Genomic DNA, 23319 nt, shown 5'->3' with positions numbered 1-23319 from the left:
TTGCCTGCTGCCAGCAGAGCCTAGCATAGCATTAAGCCATGATAAACTTACACAAATGCTTGTCTAGCGTTGGCTGTAATGCATATTTTGAAAATCTGAGATGACAGTGTTGTTAACAAAAAAAAATGTATGTCAGCTGCGTTATGCTAATTCGTTTGAGGCTATGATTACGATTCGGGATTGCTCGTCGCAAGAGGTTTTAACCTGTGGCGAGTTATTCAACATTTTAGATGGATAAATAAATTATCATTTTTGTATTATTTGTGCCCTGAGCTCTTTGTCACTTCCCACGAGCCGGATTGTAACAAAAACTCAGACTCAAATCAAATTGTATTAGTCACATGCGCCGAATACAACAGGTACAGTGAAATGCTTACTTACGAGCCCCTAATCAACAAGTGCAAATAAATTCCATAACAACAGCAAAAGGACCTTGTGAAGATGCAGGAGGAAACAGGTACAAAAGTATCTATATCCACAGTAAAACAAGTCCTATATCGACATAAGCTGAAAGGCCGCTCAGCAAGGAAGAAGCCACTGCTCCAAAACCACCATAAAAATGACATATTACAGTTTGCAACTGCACATGGGACAAAGATCGTACATTTTGGAGAATTGTCCTCTGGTCTGATGAAACAAAAATAGAACTGCTTACTTTTGTATATATAGTGTACTTCAGTCTGATATTGCCATCATTGAAGTTGTTTGTGGCGACGTCAAAATGAGGGGTGTTGTACAAAACAAAGTGATCAGTGATTGGATCATTTCTAACCGATCAGAGTATCAAAGCTAGAGGTCGACCGATTATGATTTCTCAACACTGATACCGATTAAAAAAATATTCCAAAACATCCATCCTGTTTGCAACAAAAGGCACTAATGTAAAAGGCACTAATGTAACAAGGCACTAATGTAATAAAAATGTAACGAAGAAATTAACTTTTTGTCCTGAATACAAAGTGTTGTGTTTGTGGCAAATCCAACACAACGGAGTACCACTTCATCTTTTCAAGCATGGTGGTGGCTGCATAGTGTTATGGGTATGCTTGTCATCGGCAATGACTGGGGAGTTTTACTGGATACAAAGAAATGGAGCTAAGCTCAGGTAAAATCCTATAGGCAAACCTGGTTCAGTCTGCTTTGCAACAGACACAGAGACAAATTCACATTTCAGCAAGGCAATAGCCTAAAACACAAGGCCAAATCTACACAGGAGCTGCTTACCAAGACTGCATTGAATGTTCCTGAGTGGTCTAGTAACAGTTTTGACTTAAATATGCTTGAACATCTATGTCAAGACTTGAAAATGGCTGTCTAGCCATGATCAACAACCAACTTTACAGAGCTTGAAACATTATAAAAATGGGCAAATGTTGCAAAATTCAAGTGTGCAAAGCTCAGAGAGATACACAGTACCAATCAAAAGTTTGGACACACCTACTCATTCTAGGGTTTTCTTTATTTTTACTAATTTCTACATTGTAGAATAATAGTGAAGACATCAAAAATATGAAATAACACATGTGGAATCATATCGTAACCAATACAGTGTTAACTCCAAATATATTATATGAGATTCTTCAAAGTAGCCACTCTTTGACTTGATGACAGCTTTGGAAACTCTTGGCATTCTCTCAACCAGCTTCATGTGGTAGTCACCTGGAATGTATTTCAATTAACAGGTTGTTAAAAGTAAATTTGTGGAATTTCTTTCCTTCTTAGCCTCTTGCTCCTACGTGACACGCAGACATCGAGACATCTGGAAATGCAAATGCGCTACGCTAAATGCTAATAGTACTAGTTAAAACTCAAACGTTCATTAAAATACACATGCAGGGTATTGAATTAAAGCTACACTCGTTGTGAATCCAGGCAACAAGTCAGATTTTTAAAATGCTTTTCGGCGAAAGCATGAGAAGCTATTATCTGATAGCATGTAACACCCCAAAAGACCCGCAGGGGACGTAAACAAAACAATTAGCATAGTCGTCGCTACACAAACCGCACAAATAAAATATAAAACATTCATTACCTTTGACCATCTTCTTTGTTGGCACTCCTAGATGTCCCATACTCACTATTGGGTATTTTTTTCGATTAAATCGGTCCATATATAGCCTAGATATCGATCTATGAAGACTGTGTGATAAAACTGAAAAAAATTGCGTCTTATAACGTAACATCATTTTTTTAAATTAAAAAAGTTGACCATAAACTTTCACAAAACACTTCGAAATACTTTTGTAATGCAACTTTAGGTATTAGTACACGTTAATAAGCGATCAAATTGATCACGAGGTGATGTATATTCTATATGGGGTACGTCTGGAAATAATGTCCGGGTAAATCTCAACCAAAATATCCGGTCGGAGACCTGAACAAATGGCTTGTCTCTTCTTCGTTTGACCAAGAAACAAAGCCTAGGCAAATGACAAGACTGTTGACATCGTGTGGAAGCTGTAGGTATTGCAACCTCAGCCCCATTTATTGTGGTTCGCCTTTATCAATGGGTTGAAGTGGTGGATGGATATATATTTCCATTTTCAGTGATCAGATTTTCCTGCGCTTTTCGATGAAACGCACGTTCTGTTATAGTCACAGTCGTGATTTAACCAGTTTTATAAACGTCTGAGTGTTTTCTATCCACACATACTAATCATATGCATATACTATATTCCTGGCATGAGCAGCAGGGCGCTGAAATGTTGCGCGATTTTTAACAGAATGTTCGAAAAAGTAGGGGGTAGGAGTAACAGGTTAATGCATTTGAGTCAATCAGTTGTGTTGTGACAAGGTAGGGGTGGCATACAGAAGATAGCCCTATTTGGTAAAAGACCAAGTCCATATTAAGGAAAGAACAGCTCAAACAAGCAAAGAGAAACAGCAGTCCATCATTACTTGAAGACATGAAGGTCAGTCAATCTGGAAAATGTCAAGAACTTTGAAGGTTTCTTCAAGTGCAGTCGAAAAACCATCAAGCGCTATGATGAAACTGGTTCTCATGAAGAGCACCACAGGAAAGGAAGATCCAGAGTTGCCTTTGCTGCAGAGGATAAGTTAATTAGTTACCAGCCTCAGAATTTGAAGCCCAAATAAATGCGTCAGAGTTCAAGCAACAGACATCTCAACATCAACTGTTCAGAGGAGACTGTGTGAATCAGCCCTTCGTGGTCAATTGCTGCAAAGAAACCACTACTAAAAGGACACCAATAATAAGAAGAGACTTGCTTATTTAGACTTGCTTGGGCCAAGAAACACGAGTAATGGACATTAGACCGGTGGAAATCTGTCCAGATTTGACATTTTTAGTTCCAACTGCGGTGTCTGTGAGACGCAGAGGAGATGATCGGATATTCTTCGCATCTGTGGTTCCCACTGTGAAGCATGGAGGTGGAGGTGTGGGGTTGCTTTGCTGGTGACACTGACTGTGATGTATTGACAATTCAAGGCACACTTAACCAGCATGGCTACCACAGCATTCTGCAGTTATACGCCATCCCATCTGGTTTGCAGTTAATAGGACTATCATTTAAACATGTTCGGTTCATATTTTTGTTCAATAGACATCCAAAATACAGATTTGGTTCAAATAAAGTTAACTTCGCCTTTCAGCAAGGACACTCCAAATGCAATGTTTACAGTACCATGTCCTTGAACCATTCTAAAACAAAGCAGACTGATTAGAATGAAAGAGAGCAGGATTTTACTGAGCCTTGAGATAAACAACCTCCAAGTGTTCTCTCAAGTTCCTGCAGTACTGATAGTGGCATTAGAGTAACAAAACTAACAAGAACACTTGATTTGCTTCTGTGTCAAAAGCTAACTGTGAGAGGGCAAAATGGAACAACAGCAATAATTGCAACGCAATGACGTTTTTGCTGACCAAAATCTATAGGCTACTGAATCTCAGACACCATGACACCGGAGGGAGACTTTAGGATTGACAGAGGAGGGTGAAGGAAACGTCTAGGCTACCCATTTACCATGCAAATTATGTTCATGCTCATTGCCAATCAGGATCTTCCTAGCGACATTTCCTGAATACTTCCAAACAACACTGAAAAGCCTAGACAAAAGGATATCCAATGCATTGGTAAAGTTACAGATACAGGTCTGTAGAGCTATACATCCTTTAAATAGGAGCCGCATGAAAGGAAACTATGCAACAAGATTGGTGCTGAATAATGAAATTGGACGCACACAAAGAATATTGTTGATTAGTAAGGATCCTTGCAACAGACTGATTACTGTGGTTTTAACTTGCACAAGCTGGTCTTAATTGTTGTACTGCATTTCATAATGGCTTCAAAATGTCCAGCTTCCATCCCTGCAACACGAGAACTCACGCTGATGGGTGATGAAAGCAACACTTGGGAGATAGCGGTGTCCTGTTTTCCTCTCAAAGGGATCTTGGACAAAATACAGGTATCAGTCTCTCGCAATCTAAAAATAAAGATATCTAGCTAACAAAAAGGCACACAGGGAGTCATCTGAAGAGGTAATAGGGTCCAAATCAACTACCATTTCGCAATCCACGCCAGGGAGAAAGAAAATAAGGGTTGTCCCTGACTAAAACAAATCTTGGCTTAACGAAAGTCAGCTGCTCGTTCGACCAATCAGTTGGTCGAAATGTTATGTATTTTTCCATATATAGACACACCTTGTGTTTTAATAAAATCAACTATATGCATTGAGCTTGTCTGATGCTTTAAGTGCACCGGTTGATGAAATAAGACACAAATGACTCAAGAGGGAGCTAGAGATCAAGATAACCAGAAGAAGAAGAAAAACCTGACCATCCTCCTCCTGCTGGCTTTGGCAGATTCTGACATTTCTCTCCTGAAGTTGCAGGTAATAGGCCACACAAGGAGTCGGCAACCTTTCTCATGTGGAATGCCAATTTATCTTACCATGTCTACCAATCTGCATGCTAGTTATGGTTTTCATATGCACATTTTTTGTGGAACAGTGTCATTTCACTTATAATGACATCTTCGTATCTCTGAATTTTGATTAACCGCATGACAATGACTATCTAAATGAAAATTATACATAACTAAAAAGTAACTTTAATTGCCATGGCCAACTATATGAAAATAGCCTAGAAAAAAGCCAACAAATAAAAACATTGGAGCCTGCAGGTAGAAAATATGCTGATAAAAATCGAAATATCCTATAAATCACATAGGCTATGACTGGCCTGTCTGCAATGAACTTGAAACATTGCATCAACTATCAACTTGGGTCTGACCCAAAGTGCTAGCTCATCAGGTAGGCCTATTTTATGACGGGAGAGAGATGGAAAGATGTTTTAAATACATTAAAACTTCTTTGGGATTGGTGTCCCTTCCACAGGACAGTTGAGCTAACGTAGGCTAATGCGATTAGCATGAGGTTCTAAGTAACAAGAAAATTAACAAGAAAAATATCTGATATTGGCAGAAAGCTTTAATTCTTGCTAATCTAACTACACTGTCCAATTTATAGTAGCAGCGAAATAATACCATGCTATTGTTTGAGGAGAGTGCACAATTTTGAACATGAAAAGTTATTCATAAACCAATTAGGCACATTTGTGCAGTCTTCATATACAACATTTTGAAAATAAATACAATGTTTCAATGGAACAGTTTAAAATTTTGCACATACACTGCTGCCATCTTGTAGCCAAAATCTAAATTGCACCTGGGCTGGAATAATACATTATGGTCTTTCCCTTGCTTTTCAAAGAAGGTACAAAAAAAGAACGGTTGTTTTTTTCTTTGTATTATCTTTTACCAGATCTATTGTGTTATATTCTCCTACATCCCTTTCACATTTCCACAAACTTCAAAGTGTTTACTTTCAAATGGTACTAAGAATATGCATATCCTTGTTCAGGGCCTTAGCTATAGACAGTTAGATTTGGGTATGTCATTTTAGGCGATAATTGAAACAGGCAGAGAAAAAAAGACTTAATTTGCTTGCTGAGATGAAGAAAACATTACTTTGAGAAGCTCCACAGCTCATTGGTGCTGGTGCGTTAAGCCAAACAGAAATAATATCAGATACGCAAATGAGCGCATTCATATGAGCGCATTCATATGCCTACATTTGCCCGCAGGACAGGTGGCCTATAGGCCTACTTTGCGTAATTAGGTGCGTGTCCATACTCAACATTGACAGGAGGGCTCCAGACAAAAGACAATGACTAAATTGACAAAACTCGTAAATGGAATGAAAAACTAAAACATGTTTCTCACAAGTGTAGCACAGGTTGTGCGCTCTCCAAACCAACTTGTCCACACCGACAATGACAACAGTAAGAGACTGAAATAATATATTGAATGATTTAACAGAAATGAACATAACCAATCAAACATTGTAAATGACAAATTATATGAATTAACAGTAAATGTCATGGGGAATTGATAGACATGAACAATCAAATGCAAACAATACACAGTGAAGTTATGAAACAATGAATATTCACAAATTGGTTGAAGAGTGCGCATTCTGGAGAGAGACATGCATTTTAGCCACAAACCCATTCTTCCCCGCAGCCTCAGCAATGGATTAGTTCTCTGAGATGGGCATGAATCAGACGGGTGTCTCGTGTGCCATAAAAAATTATATTTGCTACTGCTCGACTAACAAAAACCTTGGTCGACCAACAGCCTATCGACCAAATAATCAACCAGTCCACTAATTGGGATCAGCCCTACAGGAAAGGGACTGACAGGCAAAACCAGCACACTCGCTGACCTTTTCTTTGTAAGAGCTTAGACTCTTCTGGGTCGTTCCATTTGAATTCAATCACTTTTTGACCACACCCCTCTTGATTTGACAACAACCCTTTTAATGTGACCAAAACCTTCCATGGAAGAAGTGGACAGAAACTGATTGCAAAAACATTCAGGAGATAGAGGTGCTAAAAGTTAACCCAATTTGTATACCCCACCACGAGACATCCATGTCTTCGTCACTGAAAAACAACAGTCAAATTATTAATTTATTGATTTGTTTTTTGTTTTACCTTTAAATACACCCACAAGAGCAGAAATGTATTTATTTTCAGCTGAAAGATGATGCCCATAGTTCACCCATGATGTTGCACAACGGTTTAAGTCAATAAGTCATCGTTTTAGTCAAAGTATGATTTATTTGGGGTTGAAGTGGGAAAGCCGAATTTGTAACTTCTGATATTTTCTGTGCGTTTCCCTTATGATATGACGTGCTAATACTTTTCAGTCTACGCTTATTTTCCGGACTGGGTTTTATTTGAATGTTACCACCCACCAGCATGGCATTGTTAAATAAATCAGAAAACACCTGAAAAGCTTTCCAGGTGAAGCTGGTTGAGAGAAATGCCAAGAGAATGTGCAAAGCTGTCAAAGGCAAAGGGTGGCTACTTTGAAGAATCTCAAATATAAAATACTTTTGACTGGTAATGTATGTGAAAATGAAACAGACTGAAATCTTCAGGGAATGGAAACATTGGTAAATTGGTATCAAGGGACGTAATGTGTGCCAGGAAAACATTCCCCACACCATTACCAGCCTGTACCATTGACACCAAGCAGGATGGGACCATGGACTAAGGCTGCTTATGCCAAATAATGACTCTGCCATCACCATGATGCTACAGCAACCGGGATTCGTTGGACCAGGCAATGGTTTTCCACTCAATTGTCCTGTATTGGTGATCGCGTACCCACTGGAGCTGCTGCTTCTTGTTTTTAGCTGATAGGAGTGGAACCCGGTGTGGTCATCTGCCACAATAGTGCATCCGTGATGAGGACTAACAAGTTGTGCACTCCGAGATGCCGCTCTACACACCATGTTTGTACTGCCCTTTTATTTCTCTGTTTGTGGCCCGCACTGTATATACGTAAAGCTTGAAATTGGACACCTGTTAACAGTGCTATTTGGCCTAATTGGATTCGTTCTGGCATTAGATTTTTTTTATTGATTATTTGTGTACTTGTTTGACATTTTACTGCATTGTTAGGAGCCAAGATGGAGCCAAGATGGCGTAGCAGTCAGACATCTTGTCGTGTCCCTTGTATATATCGGTTTTTTTTTTACATATTTTTCTTCGCATATCTTTTAAAACATTGTGCTAAACCTCAACTTCTAAATACTCTCCTGCAACCCGCCTCACCCAATGTAGCGCGGATCTGCTTTTTACTTCGGATCCAGAACCCCTCAACTGAAGCTAGCCAGCTAACTACCAGCTATCAGTCAGCAAACCATTGCTAGCGGTCTTCAGCTAACCGGTCATCAGCTAACCTTTAGCTCGGAAAGCTCTCGCCAGTTCGAACAACGCGACTCTAACCAGAGCATAACGGACCTATTATTTTTTTTATCACCGGATTCCCACCGCAAACGGAACATTTTCAGCTGGATCTTCACAGCGAGCTTACTAACTAACCGCAACCCCGGATGATTACTCCTGGCTAGCGTTTCCACCCACTTAGCTTGAAGCTAGCCCGGCCAGAGCTCCTGTGCTACCACCGAAGCATACTCCTGGGCTACAATATCCGGACCCACGACCGGCCTATCGATGTCACCGCATGAAGAGGCATAAACAGACTCACCCCATCGCGACGTCCCCCAAGGCTAACTTTCTAGCCCTTTCTATCTCCTTGCTTGCTAATTCGGCCTGCTAACTGCTAGCTTGTTTAGCCCCGGCCTACTAATTGTTAGCTTGTTAGCACATGCCTGTCCAACCACTCACTGTCCCAACCACTCACTGGACCCATATTTACTTTCAATCTCTTTTCGATTTTTAATTTGTTTATACCTTCCGGTAACCTGCCTCACCCAATGTGATACGGAATCGCTACTATTTTTTATTTTTAGAACACACTCAAGAACATCCAGAAGCTAACCAGCTAACTAGCTACAAGCTATTTAGTCATTGTTAGCCACTGCTAGCGGCTTTTACCTTTTACCTTCTGCACAGCCAGCCAGTTTTTTTAACCTGGATAATACTCACCAGTCTAGTTTCCCTGCCCTGGACACTGATCACTTGGCTACATAGCTGATGCATGCTGGACTGTCCATTAATCACGGTACTCCATTCTGCTTGTTTATGTTTTATCTGTCGGCCCCAGCCGCACTCAGGCTCTGTGTGTAGTTAATCCGACCCTCCCTGCCTAGTCAACGCCATTTTACCTGCTGTTGTTGTGCTAGCTGATTAGCTGTTGTTGTCTCACCTACTGTTTTAGCAACTGTTTTGGCTAGCTCTCCCAATTCAACACCTGTGATTACTGTATGCCTCGCTGTATGTCTCTCAAATGTCAATATGCCTTGTATACTGTTGTTCAGGTTAGTTATCATTGTTTTAGTTTACAATGGAGCCCCAAGTTCCACTCTTCATACCCCTGATACCTCCTTTGTCCCACCTTCCACACATGCGGTGACCTCACCCATTACAACCAGCATGCCCAGAGATACAACCTCTCTCATCATCATCACACAGTGCCTGGGCTTACCTCCGCTGTACCCGCACCCCACCATACCAGTCTGCGCATTATGCCCTGAATATATTCTACCATGCCCAGAAATCTGCTCCTTTTATTCTCTGTCCCCAACCCTCTAGGCAACCAGTTTTGATAGCCGCACCCTCATTCTACTCCTCCTCTGTTCCGCGGGTGATGTGGAGGTAAACCCAGGCCCTGCATGTCCCCAGGCACCCTCATTTGTTGACTTCTGTGATCGAAAAAGCCTTGGTTTCATGCATGTCAACATCAGAAGCCTCCTCCCTAAGTTTGTTTTACTCACTGCTTTAGCACACTCTGCTAACCCTGATGTCCTTGCCGTGTCTGAATCCTGGCTCAGGAAGGCCACCAAAAAAACATTTTCCGTCAAGATAGAACTGCCAAAGGGGGTGAGTTGCAGTCTACTGCAGAGATAGCATGCAAAGTAATGTCAAAGTAATGTCATACTTTCCAGGTCCATACCCAAACAGTTCAAACTACTAATTTTGAAAATTACTCTCTCCAGAAATAAGTCTCTCACTGTTGCCGCCTGCTACCGACCCCCCTCAGCTCCCAGCTGTGCCCTGGACACCATTTGTTAATTGATCGCACCCCATCTGGCTTCAGAGTTTGTTCTGTTAGGTGACCTAAACTGGGATATGCTTAACACCCCGGCAGTCCTATAATCTAAGCTAGATGCCCTCAATCTCACACAAATCATCAAGGAACCCACCAGGTACGACCCTAAATCTGTAAACAAGGGCACCCTCATAGACGTCATCCTGACCAACTGGCCCTCCAAATACTCCGCTGTCTTCAACCAGGATCTCAGCGATCACTGCCTCATTGCCTGTATCCGCGACGGAGCCGCAGTCAAACGACCACCCCTCATCACTGTCAAACGCTCCCTAAAACACTTCTGTGACCAGGCCTTTCTAATCGACCTGGCCCGGGTATCCTGGAAGGACATTGACCTCATCCCGTCAGTTGAGGATGCCTGGTCATTCTTTAAAAGTAACTTCCTCACCATTTTAGATAAGCATGCTCTGTTAAAAAAAATGCAGAACTAAGAACAGATATAGCCCTTGGTTCACTCCAGACCTGACTGCCCTCGACCAGCACAAAAACATCCTGTGGCGGACTGCAATAGCATCGAATAGTCCTGTTCAGGGAAGTCAGGAACCAATACACGCAGTCAGTCAGGAATGCTAAGGCCAGGTTCTTCAGGCAGAAATTTGCATCCTGTAGCTCCAACTCCAAAATGTTCTGGGACACTGAAGTCCATGGAGAACAAGAGCACCTCCTCCCAGCTGCCCACTGCACTGAGGCTAGGTAACACGGTCACCACCGATAAATCCATGATTATCGAAAACTTCAACAAGCATTTCTCAACGGCTGGCCATGCCTTCCGCCTGGCTGCTCCAACCTCGGCCAACAGCCCCCCCCTCGCAGCTACTCGCCCAAGCCTCTCCAGGTTCTCCTTTACCCAAATCCAGATAGCAGATGTCCTGAAAGGGCTGCAAAACCTGGACCCGTACAAATCAACTGGGCTTGACAATCTGGACCCTCTATTTCTGAAACTATCCGCCGCCATTGTCGCAAACCCCTATTACCAGCCTGTTCAACCTCTCTTTCATATCGTCTGAGATCCCCAAGGATTGGAAAGCTGCCGCAGTCATCCCCCTCTTCAAAGGGGGAGACACCCTGGACCCAAACTGTTACAGACCTATATCCATCCTGCCCTGCCTATCTAAGGTCTTCGAAAGCCAAGTCAACAAACAGGTCACTGACCATCTCGAATCCCACCGTACCTTCTCCGCTGTGCAATCTGGTTTCCGAGCCGGTCACGGGTGCACCTCAGCCACGCTCAAGGTACTAAACGATATCATAACCGCCATCGATAAAAGACAGTACTGTGCAGCCGTCTTCATCGACCTTGCCAAGGCTTTCGACTCTGTCAATCACCATATTCTTATCGGCAGACTCAGTAGCCTCGGTTTTTCGGATGACTGCCTTGCCTGGTTCACCAACTACTTTGCAGACAGAGTTCAGTGTGTCAAATTGGAGGGCATGCTGTCCGGTCCTCTGGCAGTCTCTATGGGGGTGCCCCAGGGTTCAATCCTCGGGCCGACTCTTTTCTCTGTATATATCAATGATGTTGCTCTTGCTGCGGGCGATTCCCTGATCCACCTCTACGCAGACGACACCATTCTATATACATTCGGCCCGTCCTTGGACACTGTGCTATCTAACCTCCAAACGAGCTTCAATGCCATACAAAACTCCTTCCGTGGCCTCCAACTGCTCTTAAACGCTAGTTCGCTGCCTGCACCCGCACGCCTGACCAGCATCACCACCCTGGATGGTTCCGACCTTAAATATGTGGACATCTATAAGTACCTAGGTGTCTGGCTAGACTGTAAACTCTCCTTCCAGACTCATATCAAACATCTCCAATCGAAAATCAAATCTAGAGTCGGCTTTCTATTCCGCAACAAAGCCTCCTTCACTCACGCCGCCAAACTTACCCTAGTAAAACTGACTATCCTACCGATCCTCGACTTCGGCGATGTCATCTACAAAATTGCCTCCAACACTCTACTCAGCAAACTGGATGCAGTTTATCACAGTGCCATCTGTTTTGTCACTAAAGCACCTTAAACCACCCACCACTGCGACCTGTATGCTCTAGTCGGCTGGCCCTCGCTCCATATCCGTCGCCAGAGCCACTGGCTCCAGGTCATCTACAAGTCCATGCTAGGTAAAGCTCCGCCTTATCTCAGTTCACTGGTCACAATGGCAACACCCATCCGTAGCACGCGCTCCAGCAGGTGTATCTCACTGATCATCCCTAAAACCAACACCTCATTTGGCCGCCTTTCGTTCCAGTTCTCTGCTGCCTGTGACTGGAACGAATTGCAAAAATCGCTGAAGTTGGAGACTTTTATCTCCCTCACCAACTTCAAACATCTGCTATCTGAGCAGCTAACCGATCGCTGCAGCTGTACATAGTCTATCGGCAAATAGCCCACCCATTTTTACCTACCTCATCCCCATACTGTTTTTATTTATTTACTTTTCTGCTCTTTTGCACACCAATATCTCTACCTGTACATGACCATCTGATCATTTATCACTCCAGTGTTAATCTGCAAAATTGTAATTATTCGCCTTCCTCCTCATGCCTTTTGCACACAATGTATATAGACTCCTCTTTTTTTCTACTGTGTTATTGACTTGTTAATTGTTTACTCCATCTGTGTTGTCTGTTCACACTGCTATGCTTTATCTTGGCCAGGTCGCAGTTGCAAATGAGAACTTGTTCTCAACTAGCCTACCTGGTTAAATAAAGGTGAAATAAATATAAATAAAAAAAGTAACAAACATTTCGCTGCACCCGCTATAACATCTGCTAAACTGTGTACGCAACCAATAAACATCGGTTTGATAGTCATGATGAATAGCCTACTGGATAGACTGTTTACATTCGGCCATCCTACTTTCCTATGTCCACACCACAAAGACTCGGACTGAATCAAATGGCCATGATGAAGGTAGACCTACAACGAGTGTACAAACCATTAGGAACACTGACTCATTGAGGGTTTCCAGAGAAAGGCTCTGGCTACTTAAGTTGAGTTTTGTTGGCTGTTTGCCAAGAGGGAGTTGTGTGTTATCCTTAGAGTGGGAGTGAGGTAGTTCAAAAGTTTAGGCCTAGTCACACACACACAATGGCCTCCCATGTGGGGACCGACACAGTGAATCTGAGGCACCAATCTGAGTAGTACTTCAAAACATCTCCCAAATCAAATGGCGTGTTGCACAGCCTCTGCCTGACAACTTGCAAGGACATCAATTTCCTGTAGGATCTTACGAGCCGAGAGTGGGGTTTAAGGGGCAAATGATGATATTCATACTTCTCGATGACGCTCAATAGAAAAGTGCAGGACAAGGCCGAGCCCCTGTGCCGTATTTCCTGTCATTGTTAGAGTGGGAATGTGTTAATAGGGGGGGGTCCCACTAAAAAAACAACATTAACAGTACTAGTCAAATGTTTGGACACACCTACTCAATCAAGGGTTGTTGTTTTTTTATAGAAGAATAATAGTGAAGATATCAAAAATATAAAAACAAATATGGAACCATGTAGTGATGAAAAAATACAAATGAAAATATATCTTATACTTGAGATTCTTCAAAGTAGCCACCCATTGACTTGATGACAGCTTTGCAAACTCTTGGCATTCTCTCAACCAGCTTCATGAGGTCGTCACCTGGAATGCATTTCAATTAACAGGTGCCTTGTTAAAAGTTCATTTGTGGAATTTCTTTCCTTCTTAATGTGCTTGAGCCAATCAGTTGTGTTGTGAAAAGGTAGGGGTGGTATACAGAGGATAGCCCTATTTGGAAAAAGAGCAAGTCCATATTATGCCAAGAACAGCTCAAATAAGTGACAGTCCATCATTACTTTAAGACATGAAGGTCAGTCAATCAGGAAAATGTCAAGAACTTTGAAAGTGTCTTCAAGTGCAGTCACAAAAACCATCAAGCGCTATGATGAACCCGCTTTCATGAAGACCGCCACAGGAAAGGAAGACCCAGAGTTACCTCTACTGCAGAGGATAAGTTAATTAGTTCCCAGCCTCAGAAATTTCAGCCCAAATAAATGCTTCACAGAGTAACAGACTCATCAACATCAACTGTTCAGAAGAGACTGCGTGAAATCAGGCCTTCATGGTACAATTGCTGCAAAGAAACCACTGCTAAAGGACACCAATAAGAAGAGACTTGCTTAGGCCAAGAAACACAAGAAATGTACTCTTGGTCCTTTGGTGTGATGAGTTCAAATTTGAGATTTTTGGTTCTAACCGGTGTCTTTGTGAGACGCAGAGTAGGTGAACGGATGATCTTCACATGTGTGGCTCCCACCATGAAGCATGAAGGACTTGGTGTGATGGTGCTTTGCTGGTGACGGAGTTATCGCGAGTCTATTTGCAATGCGTTTACACAGTGGGAAATGCATTAGTATTTTCTTTTCACTATGATCAGCTTGTCAAAAACTTTAGGGATAAACTTGAAACCACTAATCATGAAACCACTAATGGCGTGAAATTATTGGACAACAGTTGGGATTGTCCATTTTACTTTGACATGTGCTGTTTTTAGGATATGTTGCTTTGTTAACATAACAGCTCATTTTTTTTTGTGGGGGGGGGGGAATTGAGGAGCCATTTAGGTTAGGCTATTTGATCTGAGAAACCTGCATGATGTAAAAAGTGTCTGTGTCATTACATTGCCATTCATTTTTATCTCCAGCCTGTATGCTACAGAAAAGACTACATACATACTCTACCATTTCCTATATCTGCTACATGATTTATGATAATTTTTTATTGAACGTTGGTGGAGTGCTGCAGAGATGCATCTCTCCAACCAGCACCCTGGAGAGGCATGCTGGGAACGGACAAGAAAAATATTTTTCGCCCCTGCCTTTGACATAGTGGGCACTGCTTCTCAATGGGTGGCATCAGCACACACCTAAAAAGCCCATATGCCACTGGTTGAGAGAAATTGTCATTGTTTTTGGGCAGATTTACGTGAGGTTGTGTGTGTTGGAGGTGCGCCTTGGTCAATTTAGCTCAGAAAATGCCACCCTTGTCAATCGCCTAATCATGCCTAATAAGCGGGCAAGCCGTGCTTATAGCAAATCATATCCACATCAATAAATTGGTTATAAACTCTAAACACTAACACGTGACAGCAAAATGGATGCAGAGGACGTGACAAAAAAAAACTGGAAACAGAGGAATATTTATAGGTCGCTCAGGAGGTAATGGGAAAGTCAAATGTGCAGAATAAATGTGACTAGTGGTGGAAAATACTGGAGATCGAGAAAAAGGTAAGGAGCAAGTGCTGAGTGCATACTATATGTGCCAAACAGGTGCTGTATTTTTTTGTACCTTTATTTAACTAGGCAAGTGAGTTAAGAACAAATTCTTATTTTCAATGACGGCCTACGACAGATTTGTACCTTGTCAACCTTCCGTTTACTAGTCCAACGCTCTAACCACTAGGCTACCCTGCCACCCCAGGATTACAATATAATTTTTCTGAATGTTTGGAACAATGTAAACCTTAAATAAACTATAAGCGTACCAGAAAGTCTTGTAAATAAAGGCTTAAAAAATGTTTTTACAGCAAAATTAAACAGTTATTATATTGTTTCAGCAAATTATTCAAGGCTCGCTTTATTTCATTTTAAAACTAAAATACTTGATTGCATTTCAAATCATGAATGACTCGTGTGATGACATGAATTAATTAATAATTGATTGATAACCTATATTTCAATACTTCTATAGTGTATTATAATAAATATAATTTCAGACCACTTAGAACAGTGTAAACACCAAATAAATGATAAATAATACTAGGGGCTGTTCTAATGAAAAAAAAAGTGTAAAGCCTTTATTACAGCAAAGCAAAAGATTAAAAACAGGCTATTAAACAAACACTCAAACAGGCAACAGAAGCAGGATGTCTTATATCTGTAGATATATTGATGATTCATAAAACCAGGCACATTTAACAGTTAGGCTATTGATTATAGGCCCTTCTGTAGCTCAGTTGGTAGAGCATGGCGCTTGTAACGCCAGGGTAGTGGGTTCGATCCCCGGGACCACCCATACGTAGAATGTATGCACACATGACTGTAAGTCGCTTTGGATAAAAGCATCTGCTAAATGGCATATATTATTATTATATATTATAGGCCTAATTAAGTTCAGGTTTCTTCTTTCATCACTTTTCTTAAGACAATAAGGCACGGGCTGTTTTCTCATCTCATTCTGCTGCTGCCTATTAGTTCTCAACCCAAATATGCTGCTTAACGTTTTGATTATGGACATAATAGCAACACAGGGGCGGCAGGGTGGCCTAGTGGTTGGAGAGTTGGACTAGGAACCGGAAGGATGCAAGTTCAAACCCCCGAGCTGACAAGGTACAAATCTGTCGTTCTGCCCCTGAACAGGCAGTTAACCCACTGTTCCTAGGCCGTCATTGAAAATAAGAATTTGTTCTTTACTGACTTGCCTGGTTAAATAAAGGTAAAAAAAATAAAAAATAAAAAATAAAAAGGTCTAGGAAAAAACGCCAAACAGCGCACTGATCCGTTTCAGAACTGTGCACAGCAACCGCTATCCAGCGAGGGAGAAAGCGCATTTGTTACAAAATAATATCATTTTTGTTATGTAATATAACCATATACATATTTCAGTAGCACATCTTAGATGTGCCATCCCCACAGCCTCCACAATGGATCAGGCCACTCAGCGCAAATCAGACAAGTGTCTTGTTAACCATGATATTTTTTTTGCTACTGCGCAACTAAAAGAAATCCCGATCGACCAAACAATCGAGCAGTCGACGTGAATCACAAGCGTGATTCAGTTACAGTAACTAGGGAGCCAGTTCAAGAGTGAAACAATATGTATGTTAGTGCTTCACAATGGACCATAATAGATGCTCAATGCACATAAGGTAGAAAACAAAACAATTCTGCAACAAACAAAAAAACAAATCACAATACTTCAAGCCAATACAAAATAGTTTAAGCAGATCAAACATTCAAAGATCGCTTGAATAGACTACCATGTCCTCTGACCCCACCCAGAACTCTCCGATGAGGATTCCACCTCTTGTAATAGTGTAATAGGCTGACAGACAACAATGTCTCAAGAAATCTGCTCAACTCTAGGCTATATCCAGAGGCTCACCCAAAAGTCAGTCATATCCACAAAAACCGCCACCTTGATAACACCCTTTTTAAAAGGTTAGTGAAAGATGAATAAGCTACTGTACTCAGTAGTGTCCCAGCTGCTCAGTCTTATTAAAAAATATGTTGTGTGTGTTTATTGCTAATGGTATCCCGTAAAGTCACGAGGGAATCGTAGATTAGGCTAAGGCTATATTGGGTGTGCAAATTAGATCACCTGAAGGGAGCCAAAGACTTTCTTGTTGACAACCTGAAAAGCTAACGACAGTCCAGCGACTAGCCCACCATTAATGTACTTTAACTAAGATGGAATTATCTGGCACTGTCCTCTGCATTATCAAGGCTAGTGATGAGGTGCCAGCTGTGGGGTCGTCAATGAGGCAGAACAAATTGCTATCACTATCGAGTGGCCTATGACATCATGTAGGTGGCGCACTGCCAAGCTTGGTTTCTGAATTACTTTCAATTACACCGCATGTTAACAGGGTAGAGAGGAAAGAGAACATAAAAGGACAATCCATAATTGCTAAATGAAAGACAACCTCCTCAAGTGCTTGATATAGGCCAAAATGAATGGGTGCAAAACCAAACGGTCACAAAAATTACTTAAATTCTCAACCATTTTTACTGTGCTTTTAATTTCTTTAAAGCCTTAAATGTGGTTCAAAGTCAGTCATAACTGACACATTGTCTAGTCTAGGCCCAACTATCATTGCCACTGTACTGTGGGTGAAGGGGGACAACTTTAATAATGACTTTGTAGGAAAGTTACGTTGTGTTCAGCTTAATCTGTAAAGCAGATAAGAACCAAATTCCACAGTTCAGAGAAAAGATGACTTATGATAGGCCTACTCTTCAGGGAATAACAAGTTGCATATTTGAAGAGGAGCCAGTATAACTGCAGTGAAAAGCTTTCAGTGAGCAATAGGCTGCTAGAGTTGATATTTCAGCAATCTCATAGCGTAATGCAAATTACAGTAGGTCTACAGAATCAGCAGAATTTGCATCCGAGTCCCAGACCAGTCATTGAAAACAGGTTTCAGGGCTACATGATAACTTTTGCTACATCTAAAAAGAGACCTTAGAGAGAGGGAATATGGGGTGTAGCCTACAGACTTGGGGGGAAAAAACATCCCACATTTGGGGGCTCCACATTCACTGGCACAGAGTTGAAAGCACACACACAAATGGAAACAGATGTCAAGAGACAGAGTTATTCCTCGCTGGTCTGCATCCGTTTTCATCTATTACTCTCCAGCTCTCTCTGTGTCCTCTTCTCTGCCAATTCAAAGACAATGGAAAAATGAGAGTGATGCAATGGCGGTCAAAGTGGAAAGAATGTATGTTGTTTAAGGATCTATGGTAAATCCTTAACCACAATGAACCCCAGCGGTGCTGAGGTTAAGGGCTAATGGAAACGATAACCCTCAGTAGAAACCTGGTGGAAAGAGAATCACTGTAGGTAATGATTGTTTGTCGAACTGTGAGGGAGTGTAGGCATGATTCACAGATGATTCAGTCATATTATATAGTCTAGTTTGCCTAAGAGAAAGATAGGGCAAGGATTTTAAATCACAAGTCTTGTGAAGGAGCCAAACGAAAGCACAGGTGCCACCACCACGACAAGTGCCAACCAGAGTTTGTGCCAGTCATCGTTCCACGCTCAGCTGATTGGAAGGATTTTGTTCATCCCACAAGATGATCCTTGATGAAAAAAGAAAGCCTCTTTCCAAGTTTATTGCAAACAACTTTCTAACATCTGCTCCTCATTTTGTTAGAATAATGTTCAGCGCAGAGGAAGGGAGAGGGGACAGAGGGGAGGGTTGACCCTTTCCCAAAGCTTGGAAAGCCCAACCTTGACTGAATAGGATGAAACAACACTTAATTTGAGCAAAGTTTACGTTAGGCAATAGGGCAAGAGTATGCATTGGGAAAAAAAGCAAAAAAATTAGACGACATCAGGTGTCAATCCCTTTAATAGCTGCATGGCAGGCAAGGCACACATGTACATCTCCTTCGATGCAAGCACAGTGCATTAGCCTATATTAGAGAGATATCAATTGTCAACTGCCTCTATCTTTCAAGAACAATGAGATCAGTGACAACACTGTTGAAAACCTAGAACCAAGCTGCAATGTTAGCTAAAACATTCTACTTTATTGAGGCCAGTTGAGGCATCTCTCTTAATGTTTATCTTGATATTGCCTTGTTGGCACTTGGCATGACAACATCCCATCCCATGACCCAAGTCAAAGAAAATATGGGCTTGTGATACTGAGGTGACAATGCAGGTACAACTGGGAGTTGACCCTGACAGTGGAAATTAATAGGACAATCATTTTCACTTAGCCCTACGAAGCTTGCTGTCACGTATACAGTTAACATTAAGTACAGTTCTTAACAGTAGTCCGTTACATTGAAGCTTGCAAGATTAGTACTCGGCCAGTGATTGTACCGGTTATAGCAGCACATGTCCCGCGTTGGACGGTATCCATAATCGGTAGATTGTTCTGGTGGAAAGGCAATGCCCAAGAACGTATTCAATCCAGTTGTTTGAAGTTACCACACCCCTCCAAATCAAAACCAAAAATAGATTTCAATGTTTGCGCGAACAAGCTCGGTCAGTGCCGTCCGGAATCCTTAGAAAGTCCCTACCCTAAAATCTTTCCTCAAAAAGCTAAACAATTGTACATACATTTTTACAATATAGACAATTTTGCATTTGTGGCTGTGCAACAGTGGAAACCCAATTGACCTTTCACTAAGCCCCGCCACAGAATCAATTGCAGCGCTCCAATGGATAGCAATTGTCGTCGAGTCCGACATCTCGGATAAGCTCATGTTTAAAATCGCATGAAAGCCAGTGAGTGCTATGACAAAAACTGAATTCCTTGTCTGAAAATAAATGTTTAAATGGCTAAATAATTTAACTTTCTTCTGTGATTGCTGAAATGTAGAGCCTGTTGAGAGTATTTTACAAATCCTAAATTATACTTTTGTTATATTGTTTGCTAGCTCAGGTGGTTAGCTAGCCCTCAGACTCATTGACTACCAAACGTTGCTAACGCTAACTAGCCACTTAATATAACTTGCATGTATGTTAGCTAGCATTATTATGAATACAACTCCAATCTGCTGCTAACATCAGGATACAGTGGGGCAAAAAAGTATTTAGTCAGCCACCAATTGTGCAGGTTCTCCCACTTAAAAAGATGAGGCCTGTAATAATTGAGAAAATGTTGTTATTGACCCAATACTTGTTTTCCACCATAATTTGCAAATTAATTCATTAAAAATCCTACAATGTGATTTTCTGGATATTATTTTTTCTCATTTTGTCTGTCATAGTTGAAGTGTACCTATGATGAAAATTACAGGCCTCTCATCTTTTTAAGTGGGAGAATTTGCACAATTGGTGGCTGACTAAATACTTTTTTGCCCCACTGTATGATTGAGAGAACTAGTTAGTTCCAAAGGTGGTTAAAGCTAAAGCCTCAACTGCATGTGGATTGGCCTCAGAATTCACTGTCAACATTCAGAAGTTACACAAAAAAAGAATTTTACCAGGTTCCTGTGAAGGAATTGACAGTTCACCACAACATACCCAAGAGTTTCCTTTTTAGCAAGGGGTAGTCTTGTGTTCAATTTCATTGTGTATTCGAAACTAGATTTCGCTAGTGGTTGAATAGGGCTTCCCTATTAAAAAAAAATGTTGTCCAAGGTTGCAACAGTAACCAAGGGGGGCGGGGCTTAGCGGAAGGTCAATTGTGAGGCCGATAAGCGTGAAACTCCTGAAAAAGTATACTGGAATTCTAAACCTATTAAAACCTCTTAAGGATCGAACCCCTTTTTTCAATTTTCACCTAACATCATACACCCAACTCTAACTGCCGGTAGATCAGGACCTGAAGCCAAGGATGTGCCTATTCTTGATACCATTTGAAAAGAAACACCTTGATGTTTGTGGAAACATGAAATTAATGCAGGAGAATAACACATTAGAACTGGTAATAGACAATCCAAAGAAAAAAAAACATGATTTTTTTTGTACCATCTTTGAAACCCAAGAGAAAGGCCATAATGTATTATTCCAGCCTAGGCACAATTTAGATTTTGGCCACTACATAGCAGCAGTGTATGTGCAAAGACTGATCCAATTAACCATTGCATTTCTGTTCAAAATGCAATATCAAAACTTCCCAAATGTGCCTAATTGGTTTATTAAATAACTTTAAATTTATAACTGTGCACTCTCAAACAATAGCATGGTATTCTTTCACTGTAACAGCTACTGTGTATTGGACAGTGCAGTTAGATTACCAAGAATTTAAGCTTTCTGCCAATATCATATATGTCGACGTCCTGGGAAATGTTCTTGTTACTTAGAACCTCACGCTAATCCCCATTAGCCGACTTTAGCTCAACCGTCCCGGCGGGGGACCCACGTATCCTGTAGAGGTTAACATTAATTTGAATGATGAATGGGATTGAAAAATAAAATATTGTCACTAACAAAGTCTTAAATGTTTATTATTATTCAGTTAACCAGGCAGGTACCGTCAAGATTCAAAATAGATGTGTGTTGTCAAATACAATAATTTATTGTATTTGCACCAAGATAGTTTCAGACAGATCTTCAGACAGATCTTGGGACCGCATTTTTATTTTATTTTAAAATACCGTACATAGAAGAGAACAGAACATAGAACAGAAGTCTATTAGACTTGCCTTCGCTGACAATAAATGTGTTTACATTTGGTCGGTTTGCTCAAAAAGTTACTTATTGCAGCTTTAATATTGGTGAATGCATACATTTGAAAATGGTTGTCCAAAGCTCATCCTAAAATGCCTGTGAAGCCTTAAAAAGCTACGCATTTTGGTTTAAATGTGTATACACTTCGGTTTTGTATGCTGTGTAAAAATATAAGAATCCATGTGTAAGATGTTAAGAGTTTTTTTAACCTTTATTTAACTAGGCGAGTCAGTTAAATTATTCTTTTCAATTACGGCCTAGGAACAGTGGGTTAACTGCCTTGTTCAGGGGCAGAACGACAGATTTTTACCTTGAGGTGATGTGGTAGCGTAAACCGATTACGGAGGTCGTTTTGGACTGGGAACACATGCTGCTAGCAGGTACCGTCATAAAACCATGACTGTCGTGTGGGAACAAAGATGAGGTCACTTCGCCTACCTGAATCTTGGAGAGTCTTTGAGACATTCCTCGAATTCAACCGTTATCTTCATTTTCTTTAACAAGTAAAAACAGGGATTAAACGCAGTTGCTGTATACCCTGGACTTGGCTACCCGCTACTAGCTAAAGCTAGCTGGGCTATCAATCCACAAGACCTCGGCTATCTAGCCTGTATGGCTGGCTAGCTAATAATTGGCTCGCGACATATGTAACCATAAACAAGTAAAATAAATACTTAAATATAAAACGTTAGACCAAAAATGTAATATTTTTACTCAAATTTTACTCAAATTCAAAATGGAAAAAAATAAAACACTTCACTAGGTGATAGAAACGCCTCCCACTGGCTCCTTTCACACAAAACAGTACAAACTGAATCGACATTATATAATCGTGTCAAGACAAGTGCTACTGCTTCCCGGTCCATGAAAAACGCACGTGAGTGATACTTGAAACAACCAATGAGAACGCTTTCTTCAGGATTAGAGGCTGGACTTTGTCTTTTTTTTCGCATGTACTCTACTCCTTCCTACTCCTTTGACAACTTGATTTAGCCAATATAGAAAAATGTAACAATCAGTGATGAGGATTAGTGGTACACACACACAGTGCATATTCAGCTTTCAATTAAATATATGTATTCTACCCTTAATTGCTGTATCTGCCAATATATTATTATGCAAATGACAAACTAGAGAATATGAAGCCAGAGAACTGGAAACCTTTACACTCAGCAGTTCCCCTTATATTATTAGTAAACATGAAAGTTAGATTTATTGTAGACTACTGCCATCTAGTGGCCACAAGTACTGGGCATTTCTGCAAAAGGTACCTGGTTCAAAAACAGAGTAAATAATAAACAAAGGGCCAAAGTTCCACATTTAAACAA

The 23319-nt window shown here is 41.1% G+C and overlaps 1 protein-coding gene across 4 annotated transcripts in view; it reads right to left on the bottom strand.

Moving 5' to 3' along the window:
• LOC118386829 (arf-GAP with coiled-coil, ANK repeat and PH domain-containing protein 2-like) overlaps nucleotides 1–23204 on the bottom strand; it is a 96804-nt gene extending 73600 nt beyond the window's left edge. For 2 of the 4 annotated variants that reach the window (XM_052526490.1, XM_052526494.1), the window contains exon 1: nucleotides 22302–23204. In XM_052526490.1, coding sequence (XP_052382450.1) covers nucleotides 22302–22456 — 155 coding nt within the window. In that variant the 5' untranslated portion in view covers nucleotides 22457–23204. The remainder of the gene's footprint in view (nucleotides 1–22301) is intronic. The other 2 variants (XM_035774730.2, XM_052526497.1) reach the window with 2 other exon arrangements.
• Between the last annotated feature and the right edge of the window lie 115 nt (nucleotides 23205–23319).

This window comes from Oncorhynchus keta, chromosome 1, assembly GCF_023373465.1.
Source record: "Oncorhynchus keta strain PuntledgeMale-10-30-2019 chromosome 1, Oket_V2, whole genome shotgun sequence".
Classification (NCBI taxonomy): Eukaryota; Metazoa; Chordata; class Actinopteri; order Salmoniformes; family Salmonidae; genus Oncorhynchus; species Oncorhynchus keta.
Note: the sequence above shows the minus strand (reverse complement) of the source record. Positions and strands in the feature narration are given on the sequence as shown.